Here is a 20,654-nt window from a genome sequence, read left to right on the forward strand (position 1 = left end):
AGTATCTAAATTCTGTATCTAGTGTCTCGAATATCTGTATCTAATCTTTAAAATTAAATAAAAGCTGAAAATTATTTTAAAAAAATGTCTTTCGACTTCATTTTTCATGCTTATGCTGCGCGTTGTTTGCTGCTCATTTATTTGTTTTGTTTAGTGCTTACTACGTCATCAATTTTAATTACATTTTACTCGTAACTTGTACAATATAGACTATATATAATATATATATATATATTTATATGCTTTTCATTTGTTGTCCAATTTCTGTCGTATAGGCATATATTGTAGGTATATATAGTGTTGTATTGTATCTGCTTTATAGTACATTATTGTTTCTATTTAGTATTGTTACTGTTTGTTTGTTGCAATGTATATGTTAATGGGGGCATTCCAAGCGTTTGCCTGCACTTCTCTCCAGTTAATTAATCCTTGTTAACGCTGCGTTAGGATACATTTTCAGCGCTGTCCCAGCCTGCTGTTTTTAATGTTAATTAATGTTTTTTTTTTTTTGCGTTTCTGATAATAATGTGTGGTGTGGGTGTTTTTGTGAAAATTATTCATATTCTCACTCCATGCACTGCGCATCTTACAAATAAACGATTTGGAGCTTCGTCTTGTGGTTTTTCATTTCTTTAATATATTGCAACACAATTGAATTACTTCGAATCGGTACTTAAAATTGCCTTCGCATTCTACACATACATATCCGTTATATATTAGTTAATAATCGTACAATATATATCTCTATTTGAATTCTACATACTGCGCTCTATACACATCACCAAAAATCCAAAAACACCGAAAACTAACACGGATTAAACAACTACATAATTATAGACGCGTGTGTGTGGTGTTAGTGTCGTTATTTTTCCAAAATTATCTCTTCTCTTAGTGACGAAAGCATAATTGTTTCACTTGAATATTGAATCGTTCTTAAAAGAGTTTTGTTATTTATTACAATTTTCAATTGTTCCCTGCATTCTTAGTGTATTTAAAACTTTTCCACTTAGCTGCCAATACGTACGTGAATTAATTAATAAATCAAATGAAATCAAATTAAAATAAACCCAAGTCGTGTCTTTAAATGGTCAAACGAACAGTTTTACATTTTTCGTTTATTCGTGTAAAATTACATTTTTTAAATTAAATTAAAAGTGTTTTTAAGCATTTAATCGTTCAAAATTAAATGTATAAAATGTTGCATTTAAAGGAAGCATAAAGTGTTTGTTTGTGTGAGTGTCTGTCTGTCTGTGTACGTGTTGTTTTTTTTTTATATTTTTTATTAAATTAAAAACTCTGACTCATCTTTCATATGTTGGTACTTTTTTTTTTTTAGTTTTCATTTTTTGTTTTTTTTTTTTGTAAAATTTAAAGCAGATATGTTGTTGCTTGTGGCGCTTGGGGCGTTTTCATAAATCGATTCGCTTTCTTGAATTATTTTCATTACGGCTGTAACTTGTTCTTGTTGGTTGTTGTTTTCAACATAAGCACAGTTAAGGGTTATATTAATTTTAGAGTTGTGCCTAGTCGTAATATATATATATTTATGTATATGTATGGGTTGTTGTTTGTTTGTTAACTTTAATAGTGGGGTAATAACTTGTTGTTATAGGTTTAGTATTTCATATATCATAATCGTAATTTTAATCGTAAGTGTAATCATAATTATTGGGCGGTACGGGCCCAACTAAAACTACTCTCAGCCGCCTTAAGGCGCTCCCTTCTTCTAATCCATCTCGACTTGCTTGCGCAATTACTATCTTTTAGTAGTTCAACTAACATTAAATATAATAATTTTGTTTTTTTTTTCTTCTGTTTGTGTTGTAATAATCCCTTCTTATTTATCTTGTTAGTAAGTTTCTGTTATGTTTTTAGCTTTCCGCTGTCGTATAATATATATCTGCATGTCGATACGCATTTCTCATAATCATCATTAGAATGATGTTTCTAAACTGGGTTAGGGGCCACATCTGGCCAATAGGGGTTTTTTTAATCCATTTTATCCATCAATGATTAGCCGCCTTGGAAAATGCAAAAATAATACAATTGTGATAGATTTTCGATAGATTTCCAAGGGTCTTGTTGCGTATTATTTACAAACTATATTGTATGTTTATATATAATCGTATGTCTATGCACAGTTGCATATGTTTATGTTGATGATGAGGATGTTTTCTATGAATGTCGCTCGGTATGGATATAATCATAAGTATAACTTAGTCGAAACACAATTAAAATACAAGATGATACGCTACTGCTGGTTACGACCACATAACCCCCTACGTTGAAATGTCTAGCGCGAAGATTCGGTATATATTTAGAGTCGATAAACGCCTCTGTAGGTTGAGCACTTAGCACAGCTAATTAAAAGCCCGTCCACAGACCTAGACGCACCGCCTGGCACACATTTCAGAAATGTTAAAAACACGTGATTAAAATGGTACGCTAAGCGTCCAAAAAGCAATAAGAATACACAAGAAGAGATACCAATATAGTGAGAAAAACTATGAGATGATTCGTATTGCACGTTAAAGCTGGCGGCAGACTAGTAGAAGAGTGTTGGAGGTGAGGAAGAATGTATTGCACTGGGGAGAATGCAGAGCGGACTCTGCAGAAACACTTCTAGTGGGTGTTGATTTTGGGTGGCCGAGAAGGGATTACAAATCCCAGAAGTAATCAAGTGATTCTGGGTAATTTTCCCTTAGCTACTAGACCTGCATAAAGTTTGAATCTTCAAAAAGTTGTTTAAAAGTGACGGTTTTTCAAAAACAAATAAAAAATACTTTAAAAATGTAAACCCAATTAGTTATTTAAGTAATATTAAAAAATATAAAAATGTTTCCAAGAAAAAATTACTGAGAATCCTTGACAGATTACTTGTTACTTGCCATCCCCTCAACTTCGAACCTCGATCCACCATAGTTCCCCCTGAATGCTCAGTTTCTATTGGGGCGACAGATCAGCGTAACCAGCGCGTTGCTAAAACTATTGTACATACACTATCTGCTTAAATGGGGTGTGCTTGTTATGGGTCCTACATAGAGATATCGATTCAGCCCGGCTCACTAGCACTCTGAAGCTCACTGCTCACTGGTCCATCTCACCAGGCCGCTGTGGCCGCTGGGGCGGTGCTGGTGGTGCTGCTCACGTGGGCTGTGGTGGGCGTGTAGCCGTGCAGGAGAGGCTACTGTTAGTAAACGACCGGGTGCTGTTCCACATTCGCCGGCAAGTGTTGCAGCTGCATGGCGGCACGTGCGAGAGCGCTTGGATCGCTTATCAATGCAATCGGAACCTGGGGAGGTGGCTGCTGTTGCTGCTGCGGCGGTGGTGCCTGTGGATGGCCTTGCTGTTGCTGATGGTGCTGCTGCTGCTGTTGGTGCTGCTGCTGTTGTTGCTGCTGCTGTTGTTGCTGCTGTTGGCGATGCTGCTCCTGCTGCTGATGGTGCGCCGCCTGTTGAATGGACAGCTGCAGCAACTGATGCTGCTGTTGGAGCTGTTGCTGCTGTTGTTGGTGAGCTGCCTGGACAGCAGCCGCTTGCTGTTGCTGCTGGTGGGCAGCGGCCACTTGCTGCTGGTGCTGCTGATGGGCCGCTGCTGCCTGTTGCTGGGCAGCCTGCTGTTGGGCGGCAGCAGCAGCAGCCGCCTGTTGCTGGGCAACCGCTGCGGCGGCCGCTTGTTGCTTTTGCGATTGTGGGTTATGCGAGATGAGCGTCGAGGTGACCAGCGGCACGAGACCCGGTGTCAACTGCGTGGCGGCTCCCGCCGTTATCTGCTGAATGGTGTGCATCGTGGTCGTCGCCGCCGAATGGTGGGGAACTGAAACGGTAGGTAGAGTGGTGCCTGATGAGTTAGACGATTTGTTCGAGAGTTGGGAATGTGTCGCCGACTCACTTATGATCGGTTTCACCTCCTGCTTGACTTGCGTCAGCACACCAGCCGGTATTTGTGGATGCGGATGCACGGGTGGTGGCGGCATCATAGCATCCGGGTGATTCATCTTCATGTGGCGCTTCAAATTGCCGCGCTCGACGAACGCCTTGCTGCACAGAGTGCACGCGTGCGGTTTCTCGCCCGAATGGGAGCGCATATGCGAGACCAAGTGACCTGCGAAACGGACAATGGAAGCGACATGAAGATCTGATCTCGGATGTGGGGGACTTAAAATTTCGAAAACTTCTCGGGTTAATTTTCGGGGGTCGCTCTCAGGTACACTCGTTATCCTATAAAGTTCATTAAATGTTAAATATAAATAAATTAAATGATTTATGCCATGAGAGCGATCCCCGTAAGTAGTAGCTGAAATATAGGAAAGGTTCGGGGGGCGGGGTCCTGGAATTGGAAGTGGATTGGGTCTGGGAACACTATGCTGACGCCACGACACGCGTGCCTCCACTCGTGCAACGCACAGCAGAGCGACCAACATGCATTTATTAGCGTACTCACCCTTGCAGATAAAGTTCTTGGGGCACTTCTCACAGGCAAAGGGGCGCTCCATCTCCTGGCCCTTGGTATGGCTGCGCTGGTGGAAGAGCAGATTACCCTTCAGGGGGAACGACTTGCCGCAGGTGTCGCAGGTGAAGGGCCGGTCGCCGGTGTGGCATCGGGACATGTGGTTGATCAGGTGTTCCTTGCGCGTGAATGGCTTGTTGCAGACATTGCAGCAGTGCGGATTGTCGCTGGAGTGCTGGCGCATATGGTTGTTGAGGTGCTCCTTCCGCGTGAACGTCTTCTGGCAGTACTCGCACTTGTGCGGCGAGTCGCCCGTGTGCAGGCGCACATGATTCGTCAAGTGCTCCTTGCGCGTGAACGTCTTCTTGCAGTAGGAGCAGCGATGCGGGGAGTCGCCCGTATGCTGGCGCACATGGTTCGTCAAATGCTCCTTGCGCGTGAACGTCTTGGTGCAGTACGTGCACTTGTGCGGCGACTCGCCTGTATGTTGCCGTACATGATTAACCATGTGATCTTTGCGCGTAAACGCTTTCGTGCAGTAGGTGCACTTGAACGGTGTCTCACCCGTGTGCTGCCGGATGTGGTTGACCAGGTGCTCCTTGCGCGTGAACGTCTTCATGCAGTAGGAGCAGCGGTGCGGCGACTCTCCCGTGTGCTGGCGCACGTGGTTGAGCAAGTGTTCCTTGCGCGTAAACGTCTTGGAGCAGAAGTCGCACCGGTGCGGCGTCTCGCCTGCTTGCGTGGCAAATGATTCGAGAGCAAGAAAATGTTTAGAGATTAGTAATCATCGCCACAGTGTGTATGGTCTGTAATTGTGGGGGGGATAATAGCTGGAATGGGCAGTAGGCACGTGGCATGTCATGGAGCTCGATTGCATCGCTTGTAGGTGATAGTTACTATTCTCCAATGTAGTATCGATAGAATTATAAGAATTTGGTATTATATTAGCTAAATAAACCCTGACTAAAGTTAGTAACTAGCTTCTAGTGATTCCTGGAGGACAGGTTATCCTAAGAAGAGTTCGTTATCGCTGCCTGAGCCCCCATGCCACTGCCAAGTGTCTATTGTGTAAACGGATTATATTTCTTGTTGGTGGTACGATGTGTGTGTTGCTGGGAGTTCCTGTGCAGGATCGGATTTTGGAGGCTGGCTGGGAACTGGTTCTGATTCGGGAGTACGATTCGTTTTGTCTCTTTACCTGTATGCCAGAGTATGTGGTTGGTGAAGTGCTCCTTGCGGCTAAAGCTCTTGCCGCAGATCTCGCAACGGAACGGCGTCTCGTTGGTGTGGGAGCGCATATGGTTGGCTAGGTGCTCCTTGCGCGTGTATTTCTTGCCGCAGACATCGCACTGGTGGGGGGTTTGACCTGGATATTTTTTTTTTTTGTTTTAGGGAGAGGGTAGCAGAGCAGAACAGAAAGGAGTTGTTGTATAGAGGGAATTGCGTTTCTCGATCTCGGTCGACAAGACAAAACCGCATTCGTTATCGTTATCGTAAGCGCAAGCATTTTCTTTTTTCCTCGATTTGATTTTTACGATTAACCCAATTAATAACCAATAAAATAAGGACGGTTTCTAAAATATATCAAATCGATTTTACAAATTTTAGATTATAGATTTCAATTACAAAAGCAAAGGTGAAACGACCTTGAAGCGACTTAATATATTCACAAAACCTTGTCCTAGAATCAATCCATTGGATGGCAAATCAAAGAAAAAACAAAATTTTGACACACCCCCGACCCATCCCCGCATCCCAGCGCACCGCTCAGTGTTTGGTGGTGGTGGTGGTTGTGGTGGGTGGCTGCTCGGGTGGGTGGCTGGGTGGGTGGTGTGGTATGGTATGGTATGGTTCTTCCTCATCGTTTAATTAAATTTTCTGTTTTTGGTGTGAAACTGGCCGTGGCTTGCGTTGTGGTTTCGAACGAACGAAGCGAACGGAGGCTGCTGGCTCGGGCATATGGACGTGGGCGTGGTGTCAGATGTGGTATGTGTTATATGGTGTATGGTGTGGATTGTATGTGGATGTTCGTTGGATGTATGGAGATGTGTTGTGGGTGTTATGTTTTTTTTTTGTGTGCCTGTCAACTCTGCTTCTACTCAATGCTGATCGTCGTCAGGATGCTAAATAGAATTTTGTCGCTTGGAACTATCCGTTCCGGAAGTGGGATTTTTTGGCCAAAGAGCTTGAGACAAAGTCAGGATGTTATCCAGAGTGTGTGCGTGTGTTTCGTGTTGTGTGTGAGTTCCAATTGCTTTGTGTGTGTGTGTTTGTGGATGGTAATGTCGCAGTTACACAGAGACGTTGGCAATCGACAAGCAGCAACAACGAACTTAACATTTCTTTTCTTTTCTTTTCTTTGCTTTGGGCACCCTGTTTTTTAATTAATTAATTAATTTTCTTTTCTTTTTTTTTTACAGCAGAGAGAGCGTAGACAAAGTTACACAGGCATTATATAATTCGAATCAGGAATGAAGGATTGGAATTGGACATTGGTGGAGTGGAGCGAGAGCACTGGATGATGTTTTGGAAGTGGTGGTGCATGAGATTTGTATTTTTTGGTGATGTGAGGATGTGTGATGCAGAGATCATGGTTGGGGGGAAATGGAGCGGTATGAGCGAGTGAGCGTGTTCTTAATATTTTTTTTTTTTTTTTTGGTTTATTTTGTAGCGGGATTGCGGGCTTGGCATCTTCCACAGATGAGCTTTGGAGATGAGCTCCGCTTAAAGCGTTAGTTGGCACAGAGAAAAAAAAAATGTTGAGAAACATTCAGAAAATATGAATTTAAATATATAAGACATTTCTGAAACAAGCCATTAATTTAGTGATTTTATGCAAATGAATTTTATAATCTACAACCATTGATATTTTTTAATCTTCTATTTAGATCTTAAATTTTTTTAATCTTCTATTTTTTTAAGAAACTAATTCTTGACCAATTTTGGTGAAATTTTTTCTCTCTGTGGGCGGGGGCTGGGGGGAGTTGGCGGGAAGAATTGTAAGCGATGTGAGCAAGATAGAAGTGAATGAGAGAGTGGGGGGTAGAAGACGTAGGACGCACGATGAAGTTTAAAAATATTAATTTTTTTTTCGGTGCTTTTTTGTCAATTTTTTTTTTTTTGGTTGATTGGTTTGGTTGGTTTTGGTTGACTTTTGATTGGTTCTTGGTTGGTTGGTTGGTGTGATGTGGTGATGGCTGTTGTAGTTTGGTCTGGTATTTGGTCTTGAGATTTGAGATTTGAGAGATTCTGATCTGTCTTTTATGGTTTTTTTGGTTTCTGTTTTTTTTTTATATATAAATTGTTTTTTTTTTAAGGTTTTGGCGCTCGCCGCTCGCATTGTCCGCCCCCACCAATCAATCACACTCACCAGTGTGCCACATGTAGTGGTTAACATAGTGTTCCTTGCGCGTAAAGGACTTCTTACAAATATCGCAACGATGTGGCGTCTCACCCGTGTGTTTGCGCACATGGTTGACCATGTGCTCCTTGCGCGTGAACGTCTTGGCGCAGTACTGGCAACGGAAGGGCGTTTCGCCCGTGTGCGACCGAAAGTGATTGTCCAGATGCTCTTTGCGGGCAAATGTCTTTTGGCAAATGGTGCAGGCGAACGGTTTGTCCGTCGAGTGCCGCTTCATGTGCCGCTCCAGGCTCGTGTTGTTCGCGAAAACATTAAAGCACACAATACAGGTGAACATCGGACCGCCAATGTGAATCTTGCCGTGGCGGGTCAAATCCTGGGACGTGGTGAACCCCTGGCCGCACACCTGGCACATAAACGGCTTCCGTTCGCTGTGGTAGCGCCGGTGCACGATCAGCTGGTAACGGAACTGGAACATCTTGCCGCAGATGTCGCAGACGTGCGTCCCCGTCGCAATCGGCGTACCGTCCGGCGCCAGCGCCACGTTCGACTGCCCGCCGCCGCTGCCGTCCACGTTATGTATGCCGCCCTCCATTTTAGGCATTAGCAACTCACCCGCCGTGGTCGTAGTGCCGCTGGTAGTGCTCCCAGCGCCGCCGCTGCTACCGGCCGTCGAGCTGCTCGTCGTCGTCACAGTCACTTGGCCACCATTGCCGCTGGTAGCTGGCGGTAGTCCCCCGCCGGCTCCCGCTGCCGAAGCGGCTGCTGCTGCCGCCGCCGCTGCATTGGCGGAGGCCATTACTGCCGCCACGGCGGCATTATTTGTGGATGCTGCCGCTGCTGCGGCCGCCGCACTCGCCGCATGACTGGTGGCCTGCGGCGGGAGTGGCGGCGGGGGCGGTAGCTGGCCTCCGTGGGCCGCCGCCAATTGGTGATTCACCACATCGCCGTGTATCTTGCCAAAGACTTCGTGGTAGGTGAAGAGCTGTGAGATGTCCTCGATATTAACCTTGTACATCTCCAAGCCGTGCGGCGGCTTGCCATCGTCTTTGTGCTCCGATTTGGGGAGCGTATGTGGGGGTCCGCCCAAGGTGATCGTCGTACCACCAGTGGTCACTACGGGGGCTACTACCGATGGCACCGAGCTGGCAGCGCTCACGTGTTGCATTCTTGTCTCAGGATCCGGATCGTTACGCCGTTTCTCGGTCCCTGGTCTCTAGATATCCTAAGCTTGTCGTGTTTTCTATTTTTTTTTTTTGTTGTTGTGTTTGTTGTTGTTGGGGGCTGTTGCTGCTGTAGTTGTTGTTGCTTGTATTTGATGTTGTTGTGTTGGGGCGCCTACATATTGCTGTTGTTGCTGTTGTCGACTGCTTTCGCTGAACGTGGCTACAACAAACAAAAAAAGGCAAGAGGAAGGTGTTGGAGGTGTCACTTAATCACTGGCTGCTCGGATTAATTCTTGGTCATAGATGGTCGCTGGTGGGGGACATTTACCGTAAAGTAGCTGCTTCCACTGCTGCTCCTAGGGGTTCTGTAGATTACCTGCAAGAAGAAAAGAATATTAAATAAATGATGATATTTAAAGGTCTAGAATCTAGATGGCCAGCGAGAAGAACCTTACACCATGCATATGTGTATATACTAAATTATGCAAGTACAGTTGAGCTTTTACACACACACACACACTTGAACAATCATCACCCAAGACTAATTTATGTAAAAAGACGTTGGGCTGGGGGGGGGGGCTGCCCAGCAGCATTTTATTGATTTTGCTTCTGGGCATTAAAAGTGATATAAATTGGCCATTAGCGAGCCGCAAGCTCCATTCTTAACCATTCCTCATCCACACCTCCTCCAGCACACACACACACACCTCCACAGACTCACACCCACACCAACATTGCTATGTCTTCATCAGCAGGAGAAGCGGAAGAAGTATGAAACAGAGGAAGCACAATGAAATAACTTTATATAAATTGTAAATGGCAAGAGGCAGCAGGAAAACGAACGAAAAGGGACAGAAAGGGAGTGGAGCTGGATTTGAGGCTGGGCTCAGGGCTGAGGAGAGGGAGGGATAGGATCCAGGATTTAGATATCCAATCAGAGTATGCAGGCGTTTGATACAAATGCCGAGAGAGAGAGAACACACACACAAATAGTAACAGCAAGGAGAGGTGGAGTGGAGCAGAGTAGGAGTGGCAGTGGCTCGGGGGGTGGTGGGAGGTGATGTAAATATCAAGAAGTACAAATCGATTAAAGGCATCGCATAAGTGTGTGTGCGTGCAAGAAAAACTGAGCTGCGAATTAAAGATGGATCAGAGAGAGGGGGGTAGGGCAGGGTAAGGGCGCGAAAGGGAAAGGGGAGCAAATAAGGAAAGAGCACCAGGAAGGGCGCGCGCATGAGCGCGAGAGGAGAGTAGAGAAGAGGAGTGTTTGTATAGGTCCTGGTTTTGTCCCTTTGCTAAGCGCTTTACAGTTACAGCTTACGGGCTAAGCGGCCAAGTGAGTAACAGGGATGGGTGTGAGCTCCCCTTTTGTTCTCTCCTCTCATCTTGCCTGTTTTCTTTTTGGAGCAAATAATTCAGCAAACAGAGATGAGAGCAGAGCGGCAGAAAAGGACACTGAAAAGGGCGCCACTTTTAATGTGGTGAGGTAGGAATATACCGAATACAAACACACATATCTTTTATCTTTTTACGCATACTGGTTCATGTGTGAGTGGCCCCAACGCGACCAACTTGGATTTCCTAGCCCGGACAACTAAATACAACAAAAAATAAAAGTGGGCGTGTTTGGACATGTAAAATGCCGATGAAGCCAAGCGCAAAAAGCAAGACAAATGGCCCAATCTACAAACAGGGTGACCCCAGAACCCTCCTCAAATCTAACTGTAACACTAGTAGGGTTACCAAATAAAACAAGCTAGTTACACTAGAATACACTGAGAAAAATAAATTAGTTTAAGAAAGCTTTTAATTCTTCAAGGACTAACACCTATTTGTATTTTTTTCTGCAGATGTTAGTTAAAGAATATTCCTACTACTAACCTTTTAAAGGATTAGTCTCCCATAGGTTCTTTTAAATATTTCTATAAAGGATTAAAACTACGATAATACAGTCGTTCCTAAAGCGACAAACAATGCACCATATGGCGCATTAAAATATTGAATTCAAATGGGGTTGAATAACCCTTTTTGCTTTGTCAGTAAAGTCACCCTGTAAGTGATGTAAGAGCAATTGAAATCACTTACCTCATGTAGTCTTCGTTTTGGCCCGACTGCTGCTGGGGCTTTTATTCTGGGGCTCGCCAGGAGCGGACTTTAAAATATATTTATATACATTAGCAGCCAGATATAGAGGTTCCTGTGGGCCACCTGCAAGCAGAAACGGAGACATGCCAACAATAATATAACCAATATATCCAGTGAGCAACAGTTTGTTTGCGGTGTTTATGTTTACGCGAAATATTCAAACGGCCCGCGGTACAGTCTTCCCCTTTTCCCTTTGCATCGACTTCCACACGAACACTGCCACAGGGATAGAACGGGCAGCGGGCAACGAGCTTCGGACAGCGGACAGGGGGCGAAAGCAAATCAAGCGAAAATTTATTTGCAGCCAATATATGCAAAAGTCACACACACACACACACACACTTGCAAATAATTGAAAGCTGCGTCTGCGTCGAATGCAGAGCAAAAATGGAAGAAGACGAAATATTCTAACTCTAATTGGAATGGGTATAATAAGAATAGTAGTAGGGGGGCTGGGGTTCGAACTGGGACGGTTTGCAAATTTTACATTTCCAACTATTCCCCAGTCGATCCGGTGCTAACAAATCAAATTAATTGTATCTATATCTAGAAGAGCTGTATGTGCGTGCAACGCTCGTTCGCCTGTCTTTTCTTCTCTTCTCTGGCCTGGCCTGGTCGGTCTGCTCGTCTTGTCTTCTACATTCTAGACGGGGGGCTCTTCCGCTCTTCCCCATTGGGCTCCCCTGCCGCTCTCTCTCTCTACACGTTTTGCTTTTGGCTGCCAGCAGGGAACAAAAAAAAGTTGTATCTTTCTTGCTTTCCCACTCTGCGGCTTGCGGGCCACCTCCTCCTCCTCTTCTCATCCCCTTGCCCACAGCTTTTCGTGGACTTTTGTACGCTTTTTGCTTTATTTTGTTGTTCTCGTTTCGCTCTCTCGCGCTCTTTTCGCCTTACATTGTCTCTCATTATTCATTGAACGACAACGCCGTGCCCCATCCCGATCCACCCCCTTCCCCATCCTACCCGTTTTGCACGAACGACGCTACGTACCATTCCCAACCGCCTAAAGCGGAAAACCAATAAAAACGAATTGAATCGCAAAGCGTAAGTACAAAATAAAGCGGAGCGAGACAAAAAATGAAAGCAGCAAGCGGATGAGCGAACGACAGACAGAGAGAGGGAGAGAGAGAGAGCAAAAGAGCGGGAGTGGCACGAAGCGAGTACAGGCGGTACGACGCGTCGATACAAGCAAGTTTTGCTTTTTGGCTCACATCTCACATTCTATATGCCGAGATCCGAAACCCGAGTTATAGTTATAATTATTGCCACCGCTGCTGGCGGTTTGCTTTTATTTTTAATTTTGTTTGGTTGTCGCTCAAACTTCGGGCAAGAGAGCGGTCACCGAGCCGAGAGGAGGGTAGTGGAGATGGACCGAAAGAGAGGCACATTTTCATTACAGCCAATTAGTGTGCATTTCATAATTGTTTAACAAAACACACGGCAGCGAGTACAATAAGAAAAGTCTAAGGAGACCAGAGTGGAAAGTCCAATCCGGCACTTTTGGTTCTAGCATATGGTGTATGTGCAGCGGCGAATCGGCGAAAAGAATTCGCGGATCCGAGCTATGTTTACAGCGGTGCTATACGCTTTTGTTAATAACTTTTTACGAAATGCAACCCTGCGCCTCCCTGCCTCCACCAGGCAAACAAAATGACACGATGATGACGTTAATGGGAACTCTGTGGCTGTGGATGTGCGCAGCACTCACACGTACGCACACACACACACTCATTCTCGCACCAACACTCCGACAGAAAAGTCGACCGCAAAGTCATTTGATTGATATTTTTCTTATTCTTTTTCCATGCGAATTTCACAAATAAACACAATTGTTTCCAATAGGCCAAAAGGCCCCCGCCCCCGCACCAGCACTTGGTCCTCGCCCCCGCACATCGCGCACTGCAGTTTCTATAAGCGCTAAAAGTATGGTTCTTATGACGCCAGTATATGAAAATTTACTTGATTGCCGAGATGGTGGTGGTGGTCTCCGCCGCCTGTGTGTGTGAGTCAGGTTCGGTGTGGGCAACAGCAGTATAAAATCAGAATCGAAACGCCGCGCGGGTGAGAGGCGGTGGTGAACGGTGGAGAGAGCAAAGCAAACTGAAAAACGGAGGAGGCAAGACGCAAAATACAAAAAAAGTAGCCAGAATTCTAGCTGTTTTTTGCAGTCTGGCAACGATAAAGCCAAAATGATACTTTCCAACACTGTTCGGCCAGCCGAGAGAGGTCGAGTGGAGAACGAGCAGGAAGTCAGCTGATGATGGTTTTTAAAAACACAATAGAAATAAAGTGACAATTTAGGTGCTAATCCACGGTATATGGCTGAAAAAATTGCTTCTTGACTACACACCTGCATTAAACAAGACGTGTAGGAGTTTTGCTTTGCCAAGATTGGAATTACAAACACTTATTCGCAGCCAACAACCAATTAGCCACTAACCAGTCTAGGCATTTTCAATTCTGTCTTATAATTTGTATTTTTATTTTGGAATCAGTGCAAAAATAGATTATAATGCTGAAAGCTTAACTAGAGCGCCAAAAGACTTAACTTTAACCCATTTGTTTATAAGTTTATCTACAAATAATTGTAAAAATATCCACAACAATTGTAGTTTGCACTACGCTAGATAAAGCTCCCCCTGTAAATACCTTTAAAAATACCTTTTTAAAATTAAAATTCCTATTAAACATTTTTAAGGAAAGGAGAGAGCGAGTGAGATAATGAAAGAGAAGGGGAAGACTAAATTCGATAAGATTCTTGCTCTCCGAAAATGTTATCGGTTTTTTTGGTGGTCAGAGTTGCCAGAAATAAACAAAAATGAACCTAAATCACAGGTTCAAAACCGCCAGCCGGCAGCCTACAGATCTTCAGAGATCTAATTGCCCACGAGAGCGGGAATATACATATATATTAGTCTTATTAATCTTATACCATGTCAGGTTGCACTTGCTCATGAGAAGAAGAGGATCTAATTAATAATTTCATAGAAAAACCAATTTTTCTTTAATTGTAATAGTACTTAGAAGTTTTACTTAGAATTCTTTATTTCTTTCTATTATGATAATATGAGCTAAAAGTCAGAAATCAATCAATTCACTATGGCCAATTTAAGAAGATTTTCAGACCGGCCATGTGCTCTTATAGCAAGTGTAATTCACTGCCTGTCTGTCTGTTTTCTTTTTATTCTTTTTTCTCTCTTTATATTTCATCATAAAAAAGAAAAATAATAAAATTCTCCCATTTTCTAAAATATTAAAGCTACCCACTGGATTTAAACGGCCCCTTTATTTTTGGCGATAAAAAAAAACCAAAACGAAAATATAATAAAACGAGAACACAAAAAGATACAGATACAAATGCAACATGCAGATACAGATATATGTAGATACTCGCTCTGCTTTTTCTCATAAAAAGGCGGCAAAATTTTCTAATACAAAAGTTGCCGGTTCCAACTGGCCAATTAGGGTGTGGGTTCGGTGTTTCCAATTGTACTTACCAGGAAGTTTGGGTGTTTGGTTGCTTTTTATCCACAAGCTACCAACTACCACTCCTTTTTTCTGGTTTCAGTAGCGTCCTCATGAGACGCCTTTCCCGAATCCGAATTACGCAGAGGCCCGAAGTAATTTGAAGATTTCATTCACCCTACGATATTGGGCACCAATTAAAGAGCACACACGGCACATATGTATTTTGTTTATTATTTAGGCACTTTATTGGCCATATTTTCGTGAAATTTAGCACTGAGCACTTATTTTATGGTTCTTACAAATACTCGCTGAGGTTTGTAGTGTTACCAGATATAGAACTAGCAGAATTTCCAAATCGAAGTTGCATAGGGGAACTAGTTCGAAATTTGAACTAGTTACCGTTCTCAAATTTATTTTCGAAAAATATCTTAAAGTTTCGTTAAAATAAGATATTTAAAAACCAATTAATTGAAAATATCTTTTGATTTGCTTTTATTTAGCTTTATCGTAAAATAAATTACAAAATAAAATACATTTTGCATATAATTCGTATCCTTATATGTCTAGTACATTAATTTACTCACAAATCTTTTGGGTTAATATTGCGCTGTGCTCTTTCTTACTCTTTATCATAATTCATTATTTGTTGACTTCTAAGGCTATCAACCGAACAAAAACAAATCAGTTTGCCGCTGGCCGCGCCCCTAATTGTGCCTCAAGCGGGGAAGCTGAACATCGCTCATAATTAATAATAAATCTAAATGGAAACTATAAGAATCACACGAAATAATTTTACGAAAAAAAAGAAAGGAGAATAAAAAAACAAATTAAATTCGTAACAATTATACAGGGAAGTGTTCTGGGCGCGAACGCTAAGTAAATAAGAATTTCTCAGCCGAGGCCAATCGTTGAGATTAAATTGGATTAGACGCCAGCATTGTGTGGCTGAGACGCAAATATTTGCAAATATTTAAGCTTCTGTTTTGTTTTTTAGTTTTTACAAACAATTTTCTACTATTTCTGAATTTGTTTTGGCAATTGGTTACGCGCTGCTCTGTAGTATCTCTGTTAAAATCATCCAAATCCTTGACTGCATCGGTAGTTTCGCTTACAAGAATATACATTCCTCGCATGTATATTTAAAAAGTGGTCCTTAATTCGAGACGACGACGTGTAGTTAAAACGCTTTCTGTGTATATATAAGTGTGATTCGGTTTTCGGCGTGGGTGTTTTCCTATCTGCTTTTCCTCTCTTCGGTGCGCTGGCTAAAATCTTTCATGCTAAGTTTGGTTCAAACGGAAATGAATCAGAGTAGAGCTGCTCTCAAGTTACAAGTTCGGATCGATCGGACACACTACGGACTATGCTGAATACAGATTTCTTTGACTCATTGCTGTAAGTAGTTTCCCCGATAAATCTGGTTGGTTGTTTTAGTAAGCTAATATAAATCACGATAGTATGGCCACGCTTCGTCGCGGACCGCCCTGACTGATGTTGTCCATTGAGGACCACTTCTTGATCCCGTTCTTGAGCGCCTCGGCGGTCACCTTGTCCTGCATTACCCGCGACATGGCCTCCAGCTTCTGGGCGCGCTCCTTCGACAGCGGCTCCGTGGGGAAGTTGAGCTCGTTGGCTTCGGCGAGCGTTCGCAGGTCAAAATAGTATTTGGCATACACCGAGGATGGTACATTTATGTTGAACTGCAGCAGCTCGAGGAACTGGCGCTCCAGCTCGTTCATGTCCTCCACGGTGATGTCTTTGAGTATCTGGCAGTAGTCCACGTTCCATACGGCTTGATCGTCCCACACTTTAGAGGCTAGGAGAATGGCTCCTATTTTTTAAGAGAAAAGAATTAAGTATTTCTATCGTCCTATAGAAACCCCATCCATCTTACCCAACACCATGCGCTTCCAGTTGCATGGACCCACGTCCAGCTCTGCGTAGGTGAGCAGCCGCTCCAGGTAGACTAGCGTGATGATCGCACACTCGGCCGTCAGCTGAGCGGCATTGAAGAGTGTTCGTACAAACTTGTAGATCTGACGGTGCTCTGGATTGTGCGTATCATAGTTATCCGGCACTGGGTCATGAGTCAGCGGATGGAGCTTCTCGTCGAAGATGTCCAGCCGTCGGTCCGACTGCCGGTTCTTGATGTGATAATAAATAGCCAGGGAGACGCACTTGACGGTGTTCTTCAGATTCGGCTGAGACACGGTGCTGTCGTCCAAATAGATGGTTGAGCAGGAAGAGCTCTTCTTCATGCCCCCACCGCCGCCGCAACTTGTGCCTCCGGGCGTGCTCCCACCTCCACCACCGCCGCCTGTACCAATGCCTCCGCTTCCAGCCTGCTGCAGGGCAATCTGCTGTTGGGAACGCTTTCGTGTCATGCCGCCATTCTCAACTTTGGACCGTTCCAAGAACATGGTGGCCGCCGTGGGATCAACCGAGGGATCCTCCTCGCCCTCCAGGGCTTCACGCTCGGAGATGTGCTGCAGATTCTGCTGGTTTTCGAAGTTATCGCCGCTCTGTTGGTTCTGGTGCTGGCCGTGATGGTGATGCAAGTGCACCGCCGCCGTGGAACCGTGGTGACCGTCAAGCTGATGCTGTGACGTGTGCGGGGGATGGCTCAGCTGGTGGCGCTCCTCGAACACGGGCGGCATGTCCTTGGACTTGCGGTCCGACTGCGGGCTCGAATAGGCACAGCACGAGTTCTTGTTGCCCATTTTTGGTGATTCAGTTTAAGCCCGGTTCAGTTTCAACTAAATGCAACTTTCGTTTGGCTCTCGCTTTCCTGACTAGCGGTTCGACTCCTAATCCTGCTTGGATGTTTCTCACGCTCTGTTCTCGCTTTTGGCACTTGGTCGTCGTGGATCTATGTCTATGAGCATGGCGCTGGCGCTTCTGTAACGCTCCCCAATTGCCACTGCTGCTGCTGCTGCTGCCGAGCGAGCGTTTTGCTTAACTGCAAAAGAACAGATACAGATAACGATTAGCGTCGGTTTCTATTTGGATCTTATCTGGGAAATCTCTACTCATCCCATGGCCCATTATTATTAATTTTGAGATAGGTTGAATCGGGTATGAAGCTATTTTTGAGGGGTTTGCAATGATTTATAAACAGAGGGTTTTAAATAAATTGGCATTTAAGTTTGTCTTGAAAAAGGCATAACTTTTATACGTTCGTAAAAAACTAAACTAAACATTTTATTACAAGACATAAATAGAATAATTCTAAGGCTAGGGAACTACTCAATTCGGTTTTACTTTTCCATATTTTTTTACTATCTAGGCTGTGCCGCCGAGTAACTCCTTTTATTTGCACTGTTTATAGGCGGATTCGTATTCATTTTGGCTTTGAGGCCGGCCAGGGCCAGGCCAGATTGTTGTGCAAAAATTAATTAACCCCAAGCACGACAGTGGGCTGCAAGTTGCCTAATTTGGCCGGGCCTTTGTCGTTTTGGCTTTCTGCTCCCCTTTTTTTTTTTTCTTCAACACTTTTGGGAGGGGCGGGGCAGGCGAGTCGCGAAACTTGTGACTTTGTTTATTGCGGGGGAAAATCACAGAAAATCAGAACCAGAAACCGGAGACTGATGGCCCAGTTTGTAGATTAGGGTATCATATTGTCAAACGGTTTTCGGCGTCCCCCGTCCCACAGCCGACAGCGGCAAATTAATCACGGCAAAATGAATGAATGGGTAGCGCAGGCTTCGCAGCTGGCGTTGACGTTGGCAGCGCTGCCTACGTCTGGAGCAACACCCACGATTGTTTCCCAGCTTCCACTATTTGGCCTCGAGCCAAACGTCATTTACCACTGTGATTGACTTTGATTTGGCAGCATTGATCTCAATTAAATCGGCACTTTTCCACACATCTTAATTGTTTTTCTCAATTTTTTGTTTAATTACCTGCTCGGTTTTGGAGTTAGTGATGGAAAACCACTAGAGGTGGTACAAAAGCATCGATAACAGTCCAGATCGCAGCGCCCCTAGTGGACAATAATGTAACTAGGTGGCATAGAAGAGCTGGTCACACCATTGCTAGTTCTTTTAGACTGGTTCCGATTACCGATTATACTCTAACAATCGATATTACTATCCGCCGACAGTTAATAATCGGCAGCCGCGATAGTTAAATATTTAAAATTTCAAAAGTTTCCCTCAAACTCTAGATATTTAAGATTATCCATCACCCAGAATAATTATAAACACGTCTTTAATTAGGTTTAATAATTTTTATTAGTATATTAAAAGTCATATGGTGTTATTATAATATACTTGAAAGTATTTCGTAATAAGCATACATCTCAGCCATATTCCCTTTATTCTCAAATATTTGTTTGTATTATTTTCTGTTGACCAGCCCGTTAATTAATGCATATTAAATGTTGAGTTAAACATAGTAGGAAAATTAAAAAACGCTTCATTAGTATTGTTAGCCATTGTTTGGCGAAATCTAGTAAAGTACACAATAAGTTATGCTTAATCGATAATTTAATAAGTAACTGGTCAAAAAAGTGAATAGATGAAACAAAGATATTTACAGATCTCAGTAATATGCAAGGATTTCGGTTCTGGTTGGGATGGGTTTGTGTTAGCTATTTAATAATTTAAGTCAGGGTGCGCTTTTCTAATAATCTACATCTTTTTTGCATCCTGTGCAACTTTTATTTACACAAAATGTTTATTTTTTTTTCTTTTTATTAAAGGGTAGTTAATATGTTTAAATGTAATGATTGCTTTCAACTTATTTACTTTATTCATGCATTTTTGTGTGTTTTTTCCGTATTGTTCCATCAGCTAAGGGCAAGGTCAGAAGTTGGGGCCCAAAGTTTGAGCGGAAAGTTGCTAGGAAAGTTGTTGCATTGGCTGGAATTATATATATATGTCTTTATGCATGTGTACATGTTACTACTAGACTACATTTCGCTAATAACATTGAATCGTTAACCCCATATATATGAATATATGTTCGATTAGTTTGCCTGTAGTTTGCATCATTTTGTTCAACAAAGATAAATAACAATTTTTTGGTTGGTTTTTGCTGAATTTCGGCTAGTGGCAAGCCAGTGTTACAGCAACTAACTCCTAGGTTATCCAAGACTTTGTACATAGTTATGAGAGAGGTTACGATATATTGTATTTTTTTTTATACCATACATATATATTATATATTATATATGCGTATCGCTTTGAGCGTTCAAGTTTGATATACATTAACATACATATTCATAGACTTATATTTACTTTCACATAGATATTGTGGTTAGGAGTACTATAGATTATTTTGCAGTGTCATCTCGGTTTCTATTTTTATTTGTTTAATTGTGGCTACTAGTAGACATCCCTTCCGCTATACACTTCGGCATATGTTCGGTTACCACGTGTTCGTATATTTATCGACTACCTTAATAAAGCTATGATCCCAATTTCAGCTGATAATTTGGTACCTTACTGCTAAGCACTTTTACCACTGCCCTTTGACGCCATCTTGAGGGTGTTCCATTTTTCATTTTCTCCACTATCCTTCCCATCCCTATTCGGAAGCTCCTGTTCAGTAAAGAGCAGTGGTAAATCTTAAAAGAATGGTCCCGCTATCAGACATTTTGAAAAACGTTTGAAAACATTTCAAGTTGGTTAAAGAAAAGGAAAACCGAAACGAAAGATAAACAAAAATGTTCTGCGTTCCAACAAGCACTCCTCCTTATCATCCCCATAGTTCATCATCCATCATCCATCGAATCACGCTCACGTTTGTATAAAAATAAATATATGTTTTGTAGAAACGCCGTGACTATTATATCCTTAACAATACGTATTAAATATTCTTTCTGTATATGTAGGTAGCTATGTGCATTTCGTAGAGCGAAAAAATTGTTTGAAATCCTTGGCTTTCGTCTTGGTTTGAAGGAAAGTCTGTTAGTGGTTAGTGGAGATAGAGTTAGAGAGACAGAGAGTATATACAAGTCGTACAGCTAGGTTGTCAGGTAATTTTTGGTTTCGTTTTCTTTCTTTTAGTTTCAATTATTAGTAAGGTACTCTTAATATCTAGACAGCTATGGATGAGGCTGT

At 43.1% G+C, this 20,654-nt stretch overlaps 2 protein-coding genes across 14 annotated transcripts; both read right to left on the reverse strand.

Moving 5' to 3' along the window:
• Positions 1-608: 608 nt before the first annotated feature.
• crol (crooked legs) lies at positions 609-14,905 on the reverse strand. 12 transcript variants are annotated; one of them, XM_070276916.1, is made up of 8 exons: positions 14,619-14,905; positions 11,062-11,184; positions 9,305-9,352; positions 7,820-9,196; positions 5,648-5,815; positions 4,444-5,184; positions 3,892-4,104; positions 609-3,816 (listed from the first exon to the last, which is right to left on the reverse strand). In XM_070276916.1, exons 4-8 carry the CDS (start codon positions 8,976-8,978, stop codon positions 3,191-3,193), a joined length of 2,907 nt encoding a protein of 968 aa, XP_070133017.1. In that variant the 5' UTR covers positions 8,979-9,196; positions 9,305-9,352; positions 11,062-11,184; positions 14,619-14,905; the 3' UTR covers positions 609-3,190. The 12 variants fall into 12 exon arrangements, with proteins under 12 accessions (XP_070133017.1, XP_017105491.1, XP_017105490.1 ...); XM_017250002.3 differs by lacking the exon at positions 14,619-14,905 and adding an exon at positions 13,081-13,229 and having other exon boundaries at positions 7,904-9,196; XM_017250001.3 differs by lacking the exon at positions 14,619-14,905 and adding an exon at positions 13,081-13,229 and having other exon boundaries at positions 4,444-5,181.
• A 159-nt stretch (positions 14,906-15,064) lies between these two features.
• Positions 15,065-18,588, reverse strand: CycY (cyclin Y). 2 transcript variants are annotated; one of them, XM_017250259.3, is made up of 3 exons: positions 18,492-18,588; positions 16,484-17,548; positions 15,065-16,420 (listed from the first exon to the last, which is right to left on the reverse strand). In XM_017250259.3, the coding sequence occupies exons 2-3, from the start codon at positions 17,307-17,309 to the stop codon at positions 16,038-16,040; spliced, it is 1,209 nt and encodes a 402-aa protein (XP_017105748.1). In that variant the 5' UTR covers positions 17,310-17,548; positions 18,492-18,588; the 3' UTR covers positions 15,065-16,037. The 2 variants fall into 2 exon arrangements, with proteins under 2 accessions (XP_017105748.1, XP_017105749.1); XM_017250260.3 differs by having other exon boundaries at positions 18,396-18,505.
• Positions 18,589-20,654: the final 2,066 nt, after the last annotated feature.

Source organism: Drosophila bipectinata, chromosome 2L, assembly GCF_030179905.1.
Source record: "Drosophila bipectinata strain 14024-0381.07 chromosome 2L, DbipHiC1v2, whole genome shotgun sequence".
Taxonomy (NCBI): Eukaryota; Metazoa; Arthropoda; class Insecta; order Diptera; family Drosophilidae; genus Drosophila; species Drosophila bipectinata.